Below are 20,019 nucleotides of genomic sequence, written 5' to 3'. Positions count from 1 at the left end.
ATATATTATATCCCCTCTCTCCCTTCAAAACTGTTAAGTATTTAACAAAATATTTTGCAGTACCCTAGTACTATGCTAGGGAAATCATGATTCAATACTGTATCTTCAGTACCTGGTCACATAAAAGCTTTAACATTGGTTGAATTAAACATTTATGAAAATAAAAAAAGTTGCTTTGAAACTTAATGGTTTAAGAGATATTGAGAATTTCATAGCTAGAATAAATCTTTAAACTCATGTAATGATTTTTATGCCTCCCCCCCAAGTCTTTATCATGAGAATTTTAAAGCTAACATGAATAACCATATTCCTACCTAAACTGAACAATTTTTAAATTGCCATATTTGCATTATGTACCCATATGCCCTTTTTTGGGCTGCACCATTTGAAAGCAAGTTACAGACATCATAACACTGCACCCCTAATACTTCAGCAGGCCATCTCCTAAGAATAATTTTTTTTCTTAAATAGCAATGCCATTAGCATACCTAATTAACAATAATTCCTCAATAAAAATCAAATGGCAAGTCCATACTCAATTCTATCTAACCATCCTCAAAATGTGGTATCTGTTTTTTTCCTAAGTAGGGTCCAATCAAAGTTTATATGACTGCTACATTTTTTCACTCAATTGAGATACATAAAATTAATTGCCTTGCCAAAGACTATACCACTGCTAACTGGAAGAATCTTTAGCTCTTGGATAAGTCCATGGGCTACCATATTTAGCCTTACAATACTTCATATAAAGTCTTGACTAATTCCTCTTTAAATCAAGATCGTCATTACTATGAATAAGTTGCAAAACTGTAAGAAAAGAGATAGTTGTTGCCATGTTTAAAGGGATTTTTTTAAAGCATGGGAAATAGATAAAAAATTTAATTCACTGATCATTAAAATAAAGAAAATCACTATAGGAAATGAAAACACCCTAGAAATCTAAAAGGCCAAAGAAATCAAATTTCACCTTCATTTTAAAAAGTTATAGATAACCATTTCAGGCATTATGGCAAAATAGGTATCCTGATTGAACTTCCTGTTGTAACAACTACAAATGCTTTTAAATTTCATCAATACACTGGCAAAAAAGAAATACCCAGAAACCAGAAACTCATAGAAAACCCAAGTAGAGAAGTGGAATACCAAGCAAACTTGGCTTTAGGGTTTCATAGTCTAGAGCAGTAGTTTTCAACTGGTATGCTACAAAAATTTTTCAAACATGCATAACTGCCTATTTAGTCAGGGACACTGACCTCTTTTCCCTTAAGATGTCAAGTAAAAAAATGACAACAGCCAATACAACAGCTGTCCAGTATGAATGAATCAAAAGTATAACTCCCTGGCCAGATGCTCAGTTGGAGCATCATCTTGTACACCAAAAGGTTATAGGTTTGATTTCTAGTCAGGGCACAGACCTAGATTAAGGGTTTGATCCCCAGCTGGGGCGTGTATGGGAAGACGATTGATGTTTCTCTCTCTCTCTCTGAAATAAACACATATCCTTGGGTGAGTATTTAAAAAATATATACCTTTTAAAATTTTTTGTTAGATCAGCAAAAAATAAAATTTGTTGTTGTGCTGTGAAATTTTTAGTAATTAGATTGTGTGCTATGAGATGAAAAAGGCTGAAAATTGCTGGTCTAGAGGGGCAAATGACAAAGCCCCAGGTCACGAGAGACACTGCAAACCACATGGAGTTAAAACCCCCAAAGCTGGTAACCAGAAATTAAGCCGTCCCTCACAAAACTGCTAACCTAGAACTTTACAATACTTTGGGAACTAAGGGGAAGGTATGAGGGGACTCTCTTTTGGGTCAGTAGGATTTCCAGGAGCTCTAGAGAGTAGCAAAGCAAATCTCTTTCTGAAAAATACACTGTTAATACTAGCCTCAAAAAATTTCCATAAACAAATTTTTAAGAAGTATGAGCTAACAAGATATAAATAAAAACCATGATATCATTACAATAGCAGGCAATTAAAAAGGAGATAGACTTTACACTTGGGTATTACATCTAAGGTCAAAATGCAAAATTAAAAATATTTACAACTAAATGATGAAAATACTACTTACTAAAAAACTTGTGAAAAATGGCCCTGGCTAGGTTGCTCAGTTGGTTGAAGGATCATCCCCAAAAAACAAACTGGGTTAGATTCCCAGTTGGGGTACATACCCAGGTTGTGAGTAGCCAACTGACATTTCTCTCTTTTCTCTCTCTCTAATCAGTAAACATATCTTCAGGTGAGGATTTAAATAAATAAAAGAAGAAGAAACTTGTGATAGCTGGCTAAAATAGTACTAAAAAGGGGGTATGATACCATCTCTGTAAAATTAGAATTACTAATATGTAATTCTATATTAGTTTTTCTAACATATAAATTAGTTTTTCTACATTAGGAATATGTTTTTAGTTTTTCTAAATTAGAGAAACTAATAGAATTACATGTTAGTATGGCTGTATACATATATTTAAAATGTTGAAAAACATGTAAAGGAGGAATATACACTAAATATGTAACAGTGGAATGAATAACAGAATGAACCTCTTGGAATGAATAGCAAGAATTGTACTTTGGGTGGAAATGAGAACTACATTTGCATCTATAGCTTCTCTCTACAAATAAAAATAAGAATAAAAATAATTTACTGAAGTGTAGAAAATGTTATTATCTGTTAATTCCTGGTGGTTATTTTCTGTATTTATTGGATTGGCCAAAAAGACTGTTTTTTCCCGTAAGGTGACTCTAGTTAGTGCTTAGTTGTATTGAACTTCATTCAAAACAATTTTGTTAGATTGCATTGTGACAGCTGTCATAGTGGCATGCACAATAAAGAAAAAAAATCGGTAAATTGTCATGTAGCCATTTTAATGTTGAAAACTAAAAAAAAAATACACAACATTTTCAGCATATTATGCTTTATTATTTCAAGAAAGGCAAAAATGCAACTGAAACGCAAAAAAAGATTTGTGCAGTGTGTGGAGAAGGTGCTGTGACTGATCAAACATTGTCAAAAGTGGTTTGTGGCACTTCATGCTGGAGATTTCTCACTGGACAATGGGACAATGCGCCACAGTTGGGTAAACCAGCTGAAGTTGATAGCTATTAAATCAAGACATTAATTGACAACAATCAACCCAGGCTGGTGTGACTCATTGGTTTGAACGACAGCCTATAAACCAAAAGGCCGCAGGTTTGATTCCCAGTCAAGGCACATGCCTAGGTTGCAGGCCTGGTTGCCCGCTGAGGGTTGTGAGAAGGCAACCATTCGATGTTCCTCTCACCTATCAATGTAGCTCTCCCTCTCTTTCTCACTTCTTCTCCTCTCTAAAAATAAAGAACTAAAATCTTTAAAATTGGCATATTTTTATGAAAGGTTTTATATTCTTTGATTTTTCAAAATCAAAGAACAGAATACCAACCAACAAACAAACAAGCAAACAACCAAAATGAAAAAGCCTTCTGGGTATTTATGTCAATAGTTTCTTCCAAATGAGTAATTCACAAACCAACATTTACAAGATGGGAAAACAAGTATTTTAAATATGACATCACACAACTTTAATTTATATTTAGTGAAATACTCACATAGTAGTTGTCATTTATTTGAACCATTGGTGCATTTACACAGGCCCCTAAACATTCCACCTCTATAACAGTGAAAAGTTTGTCAGGTGTAGTCTCCCCAACCTTTATTCCTAAAAATATAAATGATCAGTGTAAGGACCAGATTATATTTTAATAGCAACATGATTTTAAAAAGTAAAAAGAAAGGAAACCAACAACATATTATGGTGTAATACAGAAAGTATTTATGAGCACTAAATTTCTTAAAGAAAACAACTCCATATAACTTTACTAGAACATTCAAGGATTTCCTAAGTGAACTAATTCCTTTAAAAACAATCAAATTTCAGGGGACTCCTCTCCAGGGTTGTACATCAGATTGCACAATTTTCATTTTGACTGTGATAATTAACAACCTACTAAAATCATTTATACTATCAGATTGGCAAAAGCTCAGAACACTGCTCATATCAAACATCACTAAGAATGTGAGGAAAACAATTACTCTGATATCTTAAGGGACGGCATTTTGGCAAAATAAAGTAAAATCTGACACAGCAATTCTACTTCCTATAAACAATCTCATTATATAATAGGATAAGTACTCAAAGATAAGTATACATAAAACTGCAGAATAACATTATAATAGAAAAATGAGACATACATATTATGCTGTAGTCAAAGTGCAAAAGCAAATTCAGACATATTACATTCATGTATTTAATAATGAAAAATTTCAACACTATAAAATCTAAAATTAATATATTCAACTTTTATCAGAATTTGTATCTTGAAGGCAGGGGGTAGAATTATGAATAGGCTTCAGCTTTCTGTTTTATATACTTCAATACTGCCCAACTATATTTACAATGTACAAGTACTTTACATTATATTTAGTAACAGAAATATTTTCTAAAAAATACTTTTTACTTTATTTGACATGTATAGTTATAAATAGAGTAATGGAAGTTTTATGTAGAAAAAAATAAAATCCCATTTCAAACTTCCCTTCCTGAAGTATTCTTACTATTCTCATATTCTATTTCTCCCAAGGCTAGTGTGACAGAACAGAAGGACAATATAGTCACTTTTTTACATTGGCATATGCTATCACAATGAAACTTAATTTTCTAAACAATGAGAACTTTAAAATTCCTATAAGCTTTTCCGGCATACTTAATGATTACAAAAGAAAAGGTGAAAATTCAGCTTTGAGGCTGAAAACCTTTATTTATGAAGAAATAAAGGTAGATAAACAGGATGACAAGAGTTTACTCACAAGTACAGATCCAGTAAGATAACAAAAGTTGGAAAAGTCAGGTAGAAATGGGTCAACTCCAGAAAGACAATTCTAATTTTCATAAAAGTTTATAAATATAATGAGTCTCATACCAAGCTTTTTCTGAATGGCCTCCAGTATGCTGTCTGAGTTTCGAAGCATGCAAGGTGTAGTAGTGCAGACCTGAATGTGATACTTTCCAACTGGCTTTCGATTATACATTGTATAAAAAGTTGCTACTTCATAGACTCTCATTGGAGGTACTTGTAAAACTTCTGCAACCTAAAAATATTAGGAAAATTTTAAATAACATAAGGTTTAACAAATGAGTTTTAGGCATGTTGTAAAATGCACATTTCAGTATTGCTTAAATATGGTTAAAACAGAAAAGTTCTTCAAAAGCAGAAAATATACCTGTATTTGGAATGTGCAAGGTATAAATCCTTTCATTTTTGCAGACGCCTTACACTTAAAACTACCCAGAGCCCAGAGGCTAATGGTGACCCCAGTAGTTATCTCTGCAAAATGATCATTTTCCTCCAAATCTTTAAGTCTTTCATTATTAAGAATTTCTATTTTGATAATTTCAACTCATTATTTCATAATTTAAAATTTCTAAATGTCAAAAATTTGGTGGCCAAACTGTAAAAAATTAGTTTGCAACCTTTCACCAATTTTTCAAAAGAGCCTTCATGTTACTGGTGATGTATAATGTATGCAAATGGTATGGTGATAGAAAAACAGTTGAGAATCAAAGCTTACCTACTAGCCACTATTGGTTTACATACCTACACGCACACGCCCCTCCAGTACAATCCACGCATTACTATTTCCTATGGATCTTACAGACTAGTAGTACTTCCCAATCTTTCACATCAAGGTATTTACAGAAAATACTTGTTTTGATATACTGGGCAGGGGATGTGGGGGTGTGGGGTATCCAGGACCAAGGGACTCACTAAGCAAAACTCTCTCAGTCAGGGCAAGTCTGTTAGGGTACAAGGGATTTTTTAGCTGTTTGTTAGGGCTGGTCCACACATAGTCTGTGATGACTAATCCTGGTTACAACTTTCTTGGTGATCTAATATTACTAATCTATCAAGTCTTAAGATTTGCTGTCAGGCATTCTTTATTTTAAAGATTTTATTTATTTATTTTTAGAGAGAGGGGAAGGAAGGAGAAAGGGAAACAGTGATCAGTTGCCTCTTGCATGCCCCCAAGTGGGGGCCTGGCCTGCAACCTAGGCATGTGCCTCAACTGAGAACCCAGCCAGCAACTGTTTGGTTCCCAGGCTGGCACTCAATCCACTGAGCCACACCAAGCAGGATTGCTATCTGACATTCTTAAAAATAACGTATATATCCTTGTTTTGACATGAAAGAAGAGCTCATTAAATGACATTTCAGATGGCATATATGTTGAACTTTCTCATATGAGGGATTCTAAAGGAAAAGTATTCTCAAAATATTTAATCACTGCTCGCCTGTGATTTATTTGGTGATACTAAACTAGGTGTGTATCTCTAAATTGGAGGACTTCTCTCAAAATATACCTGCTGGACCCTGAAACTATACACACTGGAGCCCTACCACTGGAAATAAGGCTTTGATATCTAATTTGAAAAAGCTTCCCTGGGGCTGCTGATGTGAACCACAGTATGGTTAAGGCACTAATGCATGAGTTTCTGGATTTTGTGTTTATTATAAGGCTGAGCTTTTCTCTGGGGTCAAAGAGACAGTAACATTGTCTCAAACGTAAAGCGGAAAGAATCTTGATTCCATTCCATATGTATATGCTATTTCCTGCTTTTCATATATAAACATCCAATTCAAAATAGAACAGAACAATATTTTTTAAATGTTCTCATATTAGTTTCTCATTTATTTTATTTTGGTCTGCTAAACTTGCTTCTCAGCAAGACTTCAAAAAAGTCTGTCATTATTAAAAACATACATTTTTGCAAATAGTACCTATAATTTAAAAACATACCACAATAATTATTTAGAAAGTTGGATACTGTTATAAGGAAAACAATGTGTAACCCAAAGAAATGTGACTTATCTAAAAAAAAAACACACCTATGTTTACTAAGTACAGTACCAACCAAGCTTTCTTTATAACACTTTTTCATAGTTGAAAAAATACTAGGGGTTCACAACAGTATTAGGGTACTGCACAAAGCTAGTAAAAGATCAGTGAACTAAATCTAAAATCTGCATTTGAGATTCCATTAGATAAATCGAGGACATTCCTATTTTCCAAGAAAGATGATAATGGTCTACCATAACAGACCAAATAAAATTTGGAAAGTGAAAAAGAAGAATATGAGCACATCTCTACAAGAGTGCTCTACTCTTGAAGTGTAGAGCACAATCTCTGCAAGATTCAGCCAAGTAGAAAACATGTTGAATTGAAAATAGTTCTGAGACTTCCGGCCAAGATGGAGGCGTAAGTAGACATACTGTCCCTCCTCCCACAGCCAAAATAAAGACGACAATTTAGAAACAAAATAACAACCAGAACTGACAGAAAATTGACCCATATGGAAGTCTCAAAACCAAGGAGTTATTTTAACTCCTCTGCACACATTCATCCAGACCAGTAGGAGAGGCCAAGTCAAGCAGCCGAGAGGAGAGGGGTTGTGGCAAAAAAAAAATGGCGACACTGGGCGCGCAAGGCAGCAGTGGGCAGACTCTGGGTGTGGGGTGGCAATGGGCAGACCCAGCAAGGCGGTGATTGTGAAGCAAGGCACTGCATGCAAGGCAGCTGGCTAACCGAGTGGTCCCACATTTGTGCATAGATAAACCCAGGAAAAATTGAGGAGCGAGACAGACCCCACAACCCAGGGTCCCAGCACCGGAAAATAAAGCCTCAAAACACCAATTGAATGCCTTGGCTGGTGTAGCTCAGTGGATTGAGCGTGGGCCTGCGAACTAAGGGATCACGATTCGATTCCGTCAGGGCACATGCCTAGGTTGCAGGCCAGTTCCCAGCATGGAATATATGAGACGCAACCATACATTGATATTTCTCTCCCTCTCTCCTTCCCTTCCCCTCTAAAGATAAATTAATAAAATCTTTAAAAATATAATGACATAAAAAAACCCAACAATAGAAAATACCTGTGGGAAAATACCTGTGGGAAAATACCTGTGGGGTGTTGAAGCAGCGGGAGAGACTCCCTGCCTCACAGGAGATTTGTTGGAGAGACCCACAGAGTCCTAGAATGTACACAAGCCCACCCACCCATGAATCAGTACCAGAAGAGCCCAGGTTGCTTGGGGGAAGCAGCAGAAGTGACCAAAATCTGGTAGCAGAGAGCAGAGCAAGCTCCACTGCTCTTTCTCTGGCCCTATCCCCATATACAGTGTCATCACAACCCAACTACTGGGTTGCCCAGCCCTGGTAAACACCTAAGGCTCCACCACTCATATGCAACAGGCGTGACAAGACCAAAAAAAAAAGGGGGGGGGGGGCCAAACAAAAGAACAGATCAAAGCAACGAAGAGATAACCAACCTATCAGATGCACAGTTCAAAGCACTGGTGATCAGGGTGCTCACAGAATTGGTTGGATTTGATTACAAATTAGATGAAAAATGAAGGCTATGCTAAATGAAGTGAAATGAAGGAAAATGCACAGGGAACCAATAGTGATGGGAGGACAACTGGGACTCAGATCAATGAAGTGGACCAGAAGGAAGAAAGAAATATTCAAGAAGGACAGAATGAAGAAACAAGAATTCAAAAAAATGAGGAGAGGCTTAGAAACCTCTAGGACATCTTTAAATGTTCCAACATCTGAATCATAGGGGTACCATAAGGAGAAGAGGAGGAACAAGAAATTGAAAACTTATTTGAACAAATAGTGAAGGAGAACTTCCCCAATGTGGTGAAGAAAATAGATTCCAGGAAGTCCAGGAAGCTCAGAGAGTCCCAAAGTGGGACCCAAGGAGGAACACACCCAGGCACATCATAATTACATTACCCAAGATTAAAATGAAGGAGAGAATCCTAGAAACAGCCAAGAGATAAGGGGACAGTTACCTACAAAGGAGTTTCCATCAAACTGTCAGCTGATTTCTCAAAAGAGACCTTGCAGGAAAGAAGGGGCTGGAATGAAGTATTCCAAGTCATGAAAGGCAAAAACCTAACCTAGCAATCCAAGATTGTTCTATCCAGCAAAGCTTTCATTTCTATTGGAAGGGCAGATAAAGCGCTTCTCAGTTAAGGTCAAGTTCAAGGAGTTCATCATCACCAAGCCCTTATGATATGAAATGTTAAAGGGACTTATCTAAGAAAAAGAAGATAAAAAGTATGAACAGTAAAATAACAGCGAATTCACAATTATTAACAACCTCACCTAAAACAAAAACAAAAACAAACTAAGCAAACAACTAAAACAGGAACAGAACCACAGAAATGGTGATCACATGGAGGGTTAGCAACAGGGCAGTGGAAGGAGGAGAGAGGGGGAAAACGTACAGAGAGTAAGTAGCACAGATGGTAGGTAGAAAATAGGGGGAAGGAAAGAATATTATGGGAAATGTAGAAGCTAAAGAACTTATGACACATGGACATGAACTAAAGGGGGGGAATGTGGGTGGGAGAGGGTGGGCAGGGTGGAGAGGAATGAAGGGGGGGAAATGGGACAACTGTAGTAGCATAATCAATAAAGTATATTTAAAAGAAAATAGTTCCTAGCTCTTATCACTTAGAAATTGTAATGTAACATTTGGAGAAGATCTTCACTGCAGATGAGGAAGTATGTCCAGAGAAAAATCAAGACCTTAGCTCAAAGTCAAATATATTTTCTATTTTCCATTATATCACATTGGTTTATTAGTTTTATGATTCTCATAAGAATCAGATAATATACGGTTTTGTATAGCACTTTGTAAATAAAGTATACACTGTAACATAATACCGCACAAATGTAGTTATATTAACAGAGTGTGAATAAACTTGATACTGGAATAATGCTGAAAATATGACTAAAAATGAATTTTAAATATGAAGAGACTAACTCAAATTGATCCTTCACAGAATTTCTATAGGCTGTTGATTCCAAGGTGCCACAATCAAGTGTCATATACCATGTTTTACATTTTGAGAGACTGGACTAGTACATGCAAAAAAATGAAACTGAACCACCAACTTACACCATACACCAGAATAAACCTGAAATGGATAAAGAACTTAAATATAAGTAAAACTTTAGATTACCTCACAATGCACTATTTTTTCCAATATATCTCCTAGGGCAAGGGAAATAAGGTAAAAATAAACAAAGGGGACAAAGTCAAAATCAAAAAGCTTCTGCATGGCTAAAGAAACCATAAACAAATGAAAAGGAATGACTGTATAGGAGAACATATCTGCCCAAAATATAGCAAACTAGGGCTTAATCTCCAAAATATACAAAGAACTCATACAACTCAACACCAGGAAGAAACAATCCAATTAAAAAATAGGCAAAGGACATGAAAGACACTTTTCCTAGGAGGACACCAGATGGCCCACAGACATATAAAAAGATGCTCAACATCACTAGCCATCAGAGATGCAAATTAAAACTACAATAAGATATCACCTCACACCTGTCAGAATAGCCATCATTAATAATCAAGGGCTGGTAAGTATGTGGAGAAAAGGGTACCCTTTCTTCACTGTTAGTGTACTGTTGATGGGAATGCAGACTGGTGCAGCCACTGTGGAAAACAGTATGCAATTTCCTCAAAAAATTAAAAATGGAACTGCCTTTTGACCCAGCGATTCCACTGCTGGAAATATATCCTAAGGCTCCCAAACACCAATTCAAAAGAATATATGCACCCCTATGTTCACAGTAGCACAATTTACAATAGCCAAGATTTGGAAATAGCCTAAGCGACCATCAGTGGATTCGTGGACCAAAAAACTGTGGTATATTTATATAATGGAATACTATGCAGCAGGAAAAAAGGAATTCCCGCCTTTTGAAATAGCATGGATGGAACTGGAGACTATTATGCTAAGTGAAATAAGTCAGACAAATATCATATGATCTCACTCAGAAGAGGAGTCTAATGAACAAAATAAACTAATGTGCAAAACAGAACCAGAGGCATGGAAACATGTAACAGACTGACAGCTGTAAGCGGGGAGGGGGAAAGTAGGGACTGAAAGAGGGGATTAACAAAGAACATACATGAAGGACCCATGGACATGGACAACGGTATGGGGATTGACTATGGAAGTGGGGGTGGGTTGGGTCAGGGAAAGTGAAGGGGGAAAATGGGACATCTATAATAGCATAAACAATAAAAAAATAAAAACTCTACCTTTTCAGTTCTCAGCATTACTAAGCAAATCAACAAAAACACAAATGTAGTTTAGGGAAACATACAAATGATCAAAGGTCTTCAAACTCTTCTACTCGGACATTAATGACTGTCAGAGACATTTCTACACAAGGGGTTACCAGCCACAATCTCACCTCTTTTTGAGCAAAAACAACAATAAAGTCAGTACCTTGTTCATAGCAGAGATGGGCAGCCATCCATTCTGTCTTTGGGCTAAATCTAGGACTGGAAGCACTGCTGCTGCTTTATGCCCTTCTGGATAGTTTTTTACAATTGCTTCTATTCTCTGTATCAAAGAAAAAGCACCTGTTTTTATATACCTGAAGATACTAAGTATTTTGTATATTAATTATAATGTTAATTTCATCATACCTTATAGTTTTCTGGTGTGAAATCAAATGGAGTATCTGGGTTATTCTCAGGAGTATCTCTGTGCTAATCAAAAGAAAAAAGATATTCCAAAATGATTAAAATTCCTCAAAAGTGTGAGTAACTTTGCATATTACTATTACTGATCATATAATCTCTTCACTTTATTTTCAAGAGACACAAATCTATCTATCCCTGCATCAAAAAGAATGTCTAAGGCAGTCAGAAAGACAAATAGCATGTGATCTCACTTATAAAAACAATTAATGAACAAAATAAATGAACAAAACAGAACCGGAGGCACAGAACCACAGAACAGACTGACAGCAGTTAAGAGAGGATGGGGGAGAGGGGACTGTTTGAAAGAAGGTGAAGGGATTACTGAAGGAACATATATGAAAGACCCATGGACATGGACAATGGGGTGGAGATTGACTATGGAAGTGGGGGGCAGGCTGGGCAGAGAGATTGAAGGGGAAAATAATTGGGACCATTGTAAAACATAAAAATAAATAAAAAAATTTTAAAAAGAATGACTAAACCAACTATTAAATATACATGTGATGAAACATTAGCAGAATCCAAAATTTTAGAAATTTCAGAAATCACCATTTAATTTTTAAGCGAAGTAGCTTTAGGACCAAAAAACCAAACAGTTATCCAACTTAGAGAATGAGGTCTTCTAATGTAATTACCAAAACAGTACTAATTATTAGAAGTCTTATAAAGACAGAATTTTGAGTGTGAACATATGTACATTTTTCCAAGACAGGGTATCAAATTGTCAAAGGGACTCACTACCTTAGGAAGGTGCGAAAACACCATCTCTTCCCTATATAATAGAAACTAGTCAACAGCTAGTATTCTGTAACAGAAACTAGCCAACAGTAAGAAGTTTTATTTTTTTCTCCATAAAAGATCAAGCCCTCTTTAAAAACTCACAAGAAACGGCCAGTCAACAGGAAATCTTATGAGTCACAATGAGATGAATACTTAAAATATTAATGTTTTGTATGTCAGGTGAACACAGAACTGAATGTCTTAATATGTTAACACTCAGTTTCTCTTCAAGGACATAAAAGAGGAAAACTGAAAACTTTGGACAATGATCTCAAACACTGCATACTTAATGTGTTTAGACAAAGATGATAAAATATAAAGCAGGAATTTAACTTATCAATAGTATGCAAACTAACATTAAGATTTACCTGGAAATAATTCAGTTTATAAAACTATACCACTAACTCTAAATCACATGAGTCCAGTAAACTGCCTTTAAACAATACTAGAGTAACACCTGAAAACTGTACCTTTGTCAGAGAAGGGGGATAAATTATTTTATCCTTTCTGAATCATGCAACCAAGGAGGGGAGGCTATTGACCTATACCTGTAGTTAAACCCTGGAAACCAAAAATACAAAGGTTGACTACCAATATATTCACTGTACTACTAAAATCCGTAAGTTTCTAACTAGTGCCATTTTGGGATTCCCCAAGTTGCAGCCTCAGAATCTTCAGGGAACAAACATCTAAGTTTTAAGAACTCAAAATGTGAAACCAGGTTAGGGCTCACTCACAGTAATTTCACCAAATAATAATCTAAATTCTTATTCCCAGAGTTGCCCTGGTACCAACTTAAATTTGAGAGGTTCAGCTGGAGCCACACATCATTTGAAAAGTAGTAAATTTACAATTAGCTATATTTAAATTCCCACAATGGCCAGGATATACCAAAGACATGGCTATTTAAGATATTTTGGATTATTACAACAGATTTACCTAAATTTTCAAGTCTCTTCATTGTGAAGAAATCTAGTAACTTACCACAAATAAGGCTCCTCCAGCTCCATTTTGCACAGCTGTCTTATGCAAATTCCTTGTATGTCTTCCCTAAAATTTTAATAAGATTTAGTAAATCACAAACCTTAAGAAATTTTCCTTATGGTAATACTTTAAGATTCATAAATAAAAACAACAGAATCAATTTATAGAAATAAAAGATCTTAAGAGACATGTTCTACCACCCTACACCACACCCATTTTATTTTAGGAGAGGTATAAAAAAATGGAGATCCAAAGGCAAGGTTACTAACCTGCCTAAGGTCACATATAAGAGTAAATGGAAGAATCAAGATCAAAACCAATTCTTGAGCTCTGTATCCTTTCTACAATACTCCATTGGCATACATTTGTAAGAGTTCACATACCATTAATTTATTGGCTTTTCACTTTTGTCTGAATCAAGGTGGATGCCAGCTTTCATTTAGTGTGGACTTTCATAAACATGTTTTCATTTTGTATAAATGAGTCACATACTCTGTACAAATGAGTCTACTTTCTCTCCCTTTTTCTTTACTTAGTTCAGAAACTTCTGCCATACAAGCAGTTTCAGAAAGCTGCTTATGATGGATGCTATGCAGACTGACCATACTGAACTGTTTTGGAAGAAATCCATTTGATTTCCCTCTCCGCTGCATTTCATTCCTCTTTGCTCTCTGTTGCTCTTTTCATCATTTTTACCTTCTCCACTCTCCACCCCCCCGGAACAGTAGCTCAAGTATTGTTCAGAAATCCTCTGATTTCTGAGTTACACTAATAACAGGTGATAGAACAACCCAAGCATGGAACTGGCGAAGAGTTGGATTCAAAAAGAAGCCAAACATAACAGAGAAGTAAAGTGATACAACACAATCGTATATTTAATAGTTCCCTAGGTCCAAATAATATTTCAGCTAAAGAAATACGTTTACATACAGCATCTGCTTTAATTAACAAAATAAGGACCAGGTACAGAATGGGAAATACAGTAAAATATGGGAGTAATAAGTATCAGCATTAGGATAATGTGGAAGGAGAGCATTCAGTCGACTAGTGGTACACAGGGGGCTTCAACTATTTAGGTTTTGTTTCTCTGTTAAGCATCAAGTGGATACACAGTGCTTATTGTATTTTTTGTGTCAGAGATATATAACTCTTTAAAAATGCAATGCATATCAAGTGATGATACGACATTTTATGTTATTATACATTTATTCAATTTCTCCCAAATTGCTTCAGGGTTAATCTGTGAATTAAATATAAGGTTATGCCTATATCCCTGATTTGCCTGTCCAGAACCTCAACAAAAATAAACATAAAACTAAGGCCATAATTCCCAAATAACATTATAATAACAACACTGGTATAAAGCTTTGAAAGATTAACAGAAACTAACATTTACAAGAAAGTACCTACAATCACCTTATGTGAAAAGATATACATACACACATATTTTAAATCAAATAACAATTTTTACTGAGTAACAGTGAGTTACCTAACTAAATTATAAGAGAAAACAAAGGATTTCATAATAAAGTAAGGAAGGATTAATTTAAGAGTAGGGAAATTATCCAATCCTCTCTATTCTTATTCTAACCCAACATTTTTTGCTTGCTTTGCTGGCTTTTTATGTGCTCCTTCAGGTTAGGTGCTCTCAGGACTGAGTTCAGTTTTATGTTCTGTGTTCTACAGTTCTTTGCCACTGAGAGCTTATCTGTTTTCATCTATTAACTCTACACTGATGATTCTAGAATCTTAAACACATTTGATTACAAAAAGTTAACACCTTGAGGTCATGAATACATATAAATCCATGTGAAAAATGAGTAAATATAAACAAAAATGTCACAAAATTCAAAGTTAAACTTACCAGTAATTAAAAACATGCAACTTTAAGTGAGTTAACATTTTCCGGCTATCAAATTAGCAAAAAGATTTTTTAAAAGATAACATTCAGTTCTGTTGTGTGTATGGAGAGGTGGGCATGCTTATACATTAGGTAAAAATTGATAGTCTTTTAAGAAAGCAAATTGGCACCATGTAGGGACAGACCAAAGAAAGTTTCTATCTTTTAACTTAATTTTGCTTTTAGATATTTATCCTAAAGAATAGTAGGAAAAAAGGCCTGACTGGTATGGCCCAGACAGGCGTCACTCCACAAAGCAAATGGCTGCCCATTGAAATTCTGGCTAAAGCACACAACTGGGTTGCCGGCCAGGTCCCAGTTGCAGGGTTGGGGATGTTTGAAAGGCAACCCTCTCTTCCTCCCCTCTTCCCCCCTCTCTAAAAATAATAAATAAAATCTTTAAAAAAAGAATACTAGAAAATTAGTACAATAATTGTTATAAAAATGCTTTCTCTAATGTCTGGTATAGCAAAATATAAACAACTAAAAAGCCCAACATGGGGAGGTTTTAAATAAATATTAAGAATTCTAAAAAAAATCCTACTTCCTAAAAATAATGACATAGAAAATTAATAACATAAAAAAACATTCATAAGGTACTTTCCCTGGCTAGTGTGGCTCAGTGGATTGAGCACTGGGCTGTGAAGCAAAGGGACCACAGTTCAATTACCAGAAGGGGCACATGCCTGCGTTTCAGGCCAGGTCCTCAGTAGAAGGTGCACAAGAGGCAACCACATATTGATGTTTCTCTCCCTTTCTTTCTGCCTGCCTTTCCCTCTCTAAAAATAAATAAAAATCTTTAAAAAATTTCATCAGATACAAAACAAAACTTATCACCTCCACTGTTAATTTTATATCTCCTTCCAATTTCCCTGTGCATCAAATTAAATACCACCAATCCCAAAACAGTTTAAAAATCTGATCCTTTCCTTACTATTTTGTGACATACTTTTATTTAAAATTTTTAAAAAGAGCCTTGAAAATTGGTCTTTAAGCCTATGAAGTTACATATTGGAAAACTTATTGAGGCACACTCTGGCTGACTTGTAATTTAGTACATGGACATGAGCTTACATTATATACACGGACACTGCTACCCCCACCAAAAAAGTGTTTTAAAGCCCAAACCACTGAACACAACAGACTACTATCGTTTGAGAACAGTTATGAAAAAACATGTTATCGAAAAAAAGAAAACATTAGAGCTTCAGATTAATTTTTTTTAAGATTTGTATATAGCCCATCACTATGGGCTACAAGAGAGAGAATCCATGTAAAGTGTTTAATGGTGCTACCTTGCAGGTAGTATGTGCTGTATTAGCTATTATATATTAGCTATAATTATATATTAGCTATTATTAACTATTAGAAGTACTCTGTGTCAGGCACTAAGCTTTATATACACTATTTAATCCTTATAACTTTCATGAAATGTATTATATCCAGAAAATAGAGATTCAAACAAGTTATGAACACTTATTATAAAGGTCACATCACTAGTAAGTGTCAGAACTCATCTTAGATCTTAGTAGTAATGACAAAAAAGGCCATGACCTTATTATTAGCTCCTTGAATGTAATTATTTGATGTTTTCAGAGCTTTAAAACAGCGATTTTCAAGCTAGTGTGCTATAAGAATTTTTAAAACACGTAATACCTATTTATTTAGTCAGGGACAGAGCTCTTTTCCCTTAGCTTGTCATATTTTTTTTAAAAAATTACAAAATCCAACACAACAATAGCCACCTGGTATGAATGCCCTGTCTTAAGCCACAAATATATAGGTCATATAACAGAGTTGCATCTTATTGGTCATGTCAAATAAGGTTGCATCTGATTGGTTAATTCTTGGTACCAGAAATCCTTTATTACAACCATAGGCACTTGATTTTTAAAATTTACTTTGGCACTGGCTGGTGTGGCTCAGTGGATTGTGGGCCAGCCTACAAACCAAAGGGTCGCTAGTTTGATTCCAGGTCAGGGCACATGCCTGGGATGTGGACTAGGGGCATGCAAGAGGCAACTATACACTGATGTTTCTCTCCCTCTCTTTTTCCCTCCCTCCTCCTGTCTAAAAATAAAATCTTTTTTTAAAGTTACTTTGGAGCAAAAATGGTAGATAATTACTATTTTTTCATAAGTCAATAAAATTTATAACTATTTTTATCAGATCAGCAAAAAATGAAAATTTTTGGTGTGCTACAGGATTTTAGTAATTAGTTTATATGTGCTACAAGAAGAAAAAGGTTAAAAATCACTGCTTTAGAAGGACAGAGTAGGTCTAAGAAACCCAGCAGTTTAATTAAGAAAACCAGATACACATATATAGGCAAACAAATTAGAAATGAAAAGGCCTGCCTCCTTTGGCTCACTATGCTCCTATTTAGACAGAGAAGGATGCAGGTATATGCTATATATAAATCAAGCTATTTACTGTTTTTATTTTTTAATTTTTTTAGGTTTTATTTATTTGTCTTTAGAGAGGAAGGCAAGGAGAGAAGGAGAGAAATATCAATGTATGGTTGCTTCTTGTGAGTCCCCTGCTGGGAAGTGGCCTGCAACCCAGGCATGTGGCCTGATTGGGAATCTAACCGCGATCGATCGTGTGGTTGCAGGCCAGCGCTCAATCCACTGAGCTACACCAGCCAGGCCTGTTTTTATTTTTTATATACAGTAAATGCCACTCTTCTGTTCCTATAGAAAATCTAAATATATATACATTGCATAGCATTTCAGCAACTGAATTTAATAACTGAAGTTAACTTCTTCAAAATAACAAAAAAAACGGTTCAAATAATTTGCTTATACAGGGCCCAGCAGAAGTAATGAATGCTTGAGTGGGTAATAATATGGGTGTAATAATTTAGTTTTAATTTGAACATTTCACCTAAAATATCATATGTTGTGCTTGACTGTGATATTTTTGTTACATAATTACATGCTTATGATTTTATAATAAGATTTTGTAATAAAGAGGGCTGTTATTTGTGCCACTGTACAACAAAAGAAGCAATCAAAATGAGAGTAAACTGATAAATATTAGCCCTCATTTTTAACAAGTTAGCACATGACTATTTCTAAGTTCCCCTGTTTTGGGTTATTTTCAGAAAATTCATCTACTTTATATCCATTATAATAACTATGACAGACACTTTCAATAAAAATAAGATATTACACTTCCGGTCAAGATGGAGGCATAAATAAACACACCTCACCTCCTTGCACAACAGCAGCAAAAATTACAACTAGACTACAAAACAAATTATCACCCAGAACTGTCAAAAAATCGAATTATATGGAAGTTCAACAACGAAGGATTTAAAGAAGCCACATTCATCTAGACAAGTAGAAGGGGTGGAGAGGTGGAATGGCATGGAGAGATAGAGGCATGGAGACGTGGAGAGGCACAGAGACAGAAATGGCAGTCCCACATTTATTCACACAGGTGTGGTGGCTAAAAATTGGGAAGGATACCTCAGGAGCATATCAGCCCCAGATGAGACCACCCAGATGAGCCCCAGATGAGACTATACAACCCAGGGTTCCTGCACCAGGAAGATAAGTCCCCATTATGTTCTGGCTATAAAAAACAGCAGAGATTAGGGTGGAGGAAGAAACTATGGGATTCTCAGGAGACTCCTCCTAAAGGGTCCACAATGGACTTAGGACTTTGGCACACTCAGCCCTTCTGGGATATTCAGCACCAGGGCAATAGCTAGAAGGGCACTAGGATCATATGGGGAGAAATCTAAAAGAAGAAAAGAAGGAAAGAAAAAAAAAGATAGATGTACAGGGAACCAACATTGGACAGTGAAGGGAATTAAGCTGAGAATCAAATCAACAAGTTGAAACATAAGGAAAAAAGTAGTATTCAATCAAAACAGCAAGAAGAAAAAAGAATTAAAAAAAACAAACAAGGATAGGCTAAAGAGGCTCTGGGACATCTTCAAATGTACCAACATCTGACCCGCTTATAGGAGTGCCAGAAGGAGAAGAGAAAGAGCAAGAAATTAAAAACTTACTTAAAAAAATAATGGAATAAAACTTCCCTAATTTGGTGAAGGAAATAGAAATACAAGTCCAGGAAGCACAAACAAAATAGACACAAAGAAGACCACACCAAAACATTTCATAGTTAAAATGCTAAAGATTAAAGATGAAGGTCATATCTTAGAAGCAACTGAGAAAAGCAAATAGTTACCTACAAAGGAGTTCCCATAAGACTATCAGTTGATTCTTCAAAAGACTGCAGGCTAGAAGGGACTGGCAAGAAGTATTAAAAGTGATGAAAAGCAAGGACCTAATACCTAGATTTCTCTACTCAGCAAAGCTATCAATTAGAATGGAAGGGCAGATAAAGTTCTTCCCAGACAAGGTAAACTAAAGGAGTTCACCATCACCAAGCCCTTATTATATGAAATGCTAAAGAGAATTACATAATAAAAAGAATATGACCAAAACAATAAACATTAAAATGGCAATAAATTCACAACTATCAACAACTGAATCTAAAAAACAAACTAAGCAAACTAGGAGAACTGAAACAAAATCATAGATAGGGAGATCATTTGGCTGGTTATCAGTTGGGAGGGGAAAAGGGAAGAATGGGGGGAAAGGTGCAGGGTTTAAGAAGTACAAATTGGTAGGTAACAAAATAGACAGGGGAATGTTAAGAAGTATAGGAAATGGAGTAGCCAAAGAACATATGCATAATTCATAGACATGAACTAATGGGGGGGAT

The 20,019-nt window shown here is 35.5% G+C and overlaps 1 protein-coding gene across 1 annotated transcript in view; it reads right to left on the bottom strand.

Annotated features, from left to right (window-relative positions):
• NDUFV2 (NADH:ubiquinone oxidoreductase core subunit V2) overlaps window positions 1-20,019 on the bottom strand; it is a 42,712-nt gene that overhangs the window by 16,386 nt on the left and 6,307 nt on the right. Inside the window, exons 2-6 of the mRNA XM_037050356.1 lie at window positions 13,380-13,445; window positions 11,559-11,621; window positions 11,356-11,472; window positions 4,957-5,125; window positions 3,586-3,695 (exon numbers count right to left, since the gene is read on the bottom strand). Of these exons, the coding sequence (XP_036906251.1) occupies window positions 3,586-3,695; window positions 4,957-5,125; window positions 11,356-11,472; window positions 11,559-11,621; window positions 13,380-13,445 (525 nt within the window). The remainder of the gene's footprint in view (window positions 1-3,585; window positions 3,696-4,956; window positions 5,126-11,355; window positions 11,473-11,558; window positions 11,622-13,379; window positions 13,446-20,019) is intronic.

This window comes from Sturnira hondurensis, unplaced genomic scaffold, assembly GCF_014824575.4.
Source record: "Sturnira hondurensis isolate 20B ecotype Veracruz unplaced genomic scaffold, ASM1482457v3 Scaffold0006713, whole genome shotgun sequence".
Taxonomy (NCBI): domain Eukaryota; kingdom Metazoa; phylum Chordata; class Mammalia; order Chiroptera; family Phyllostomidae; genus Sturnira; species Sturnira hondurensis.
Note: the sequence above shows the minus strand (reverse complement) of the source record. Positions and strands in the feature narration are given on the sequence as shown.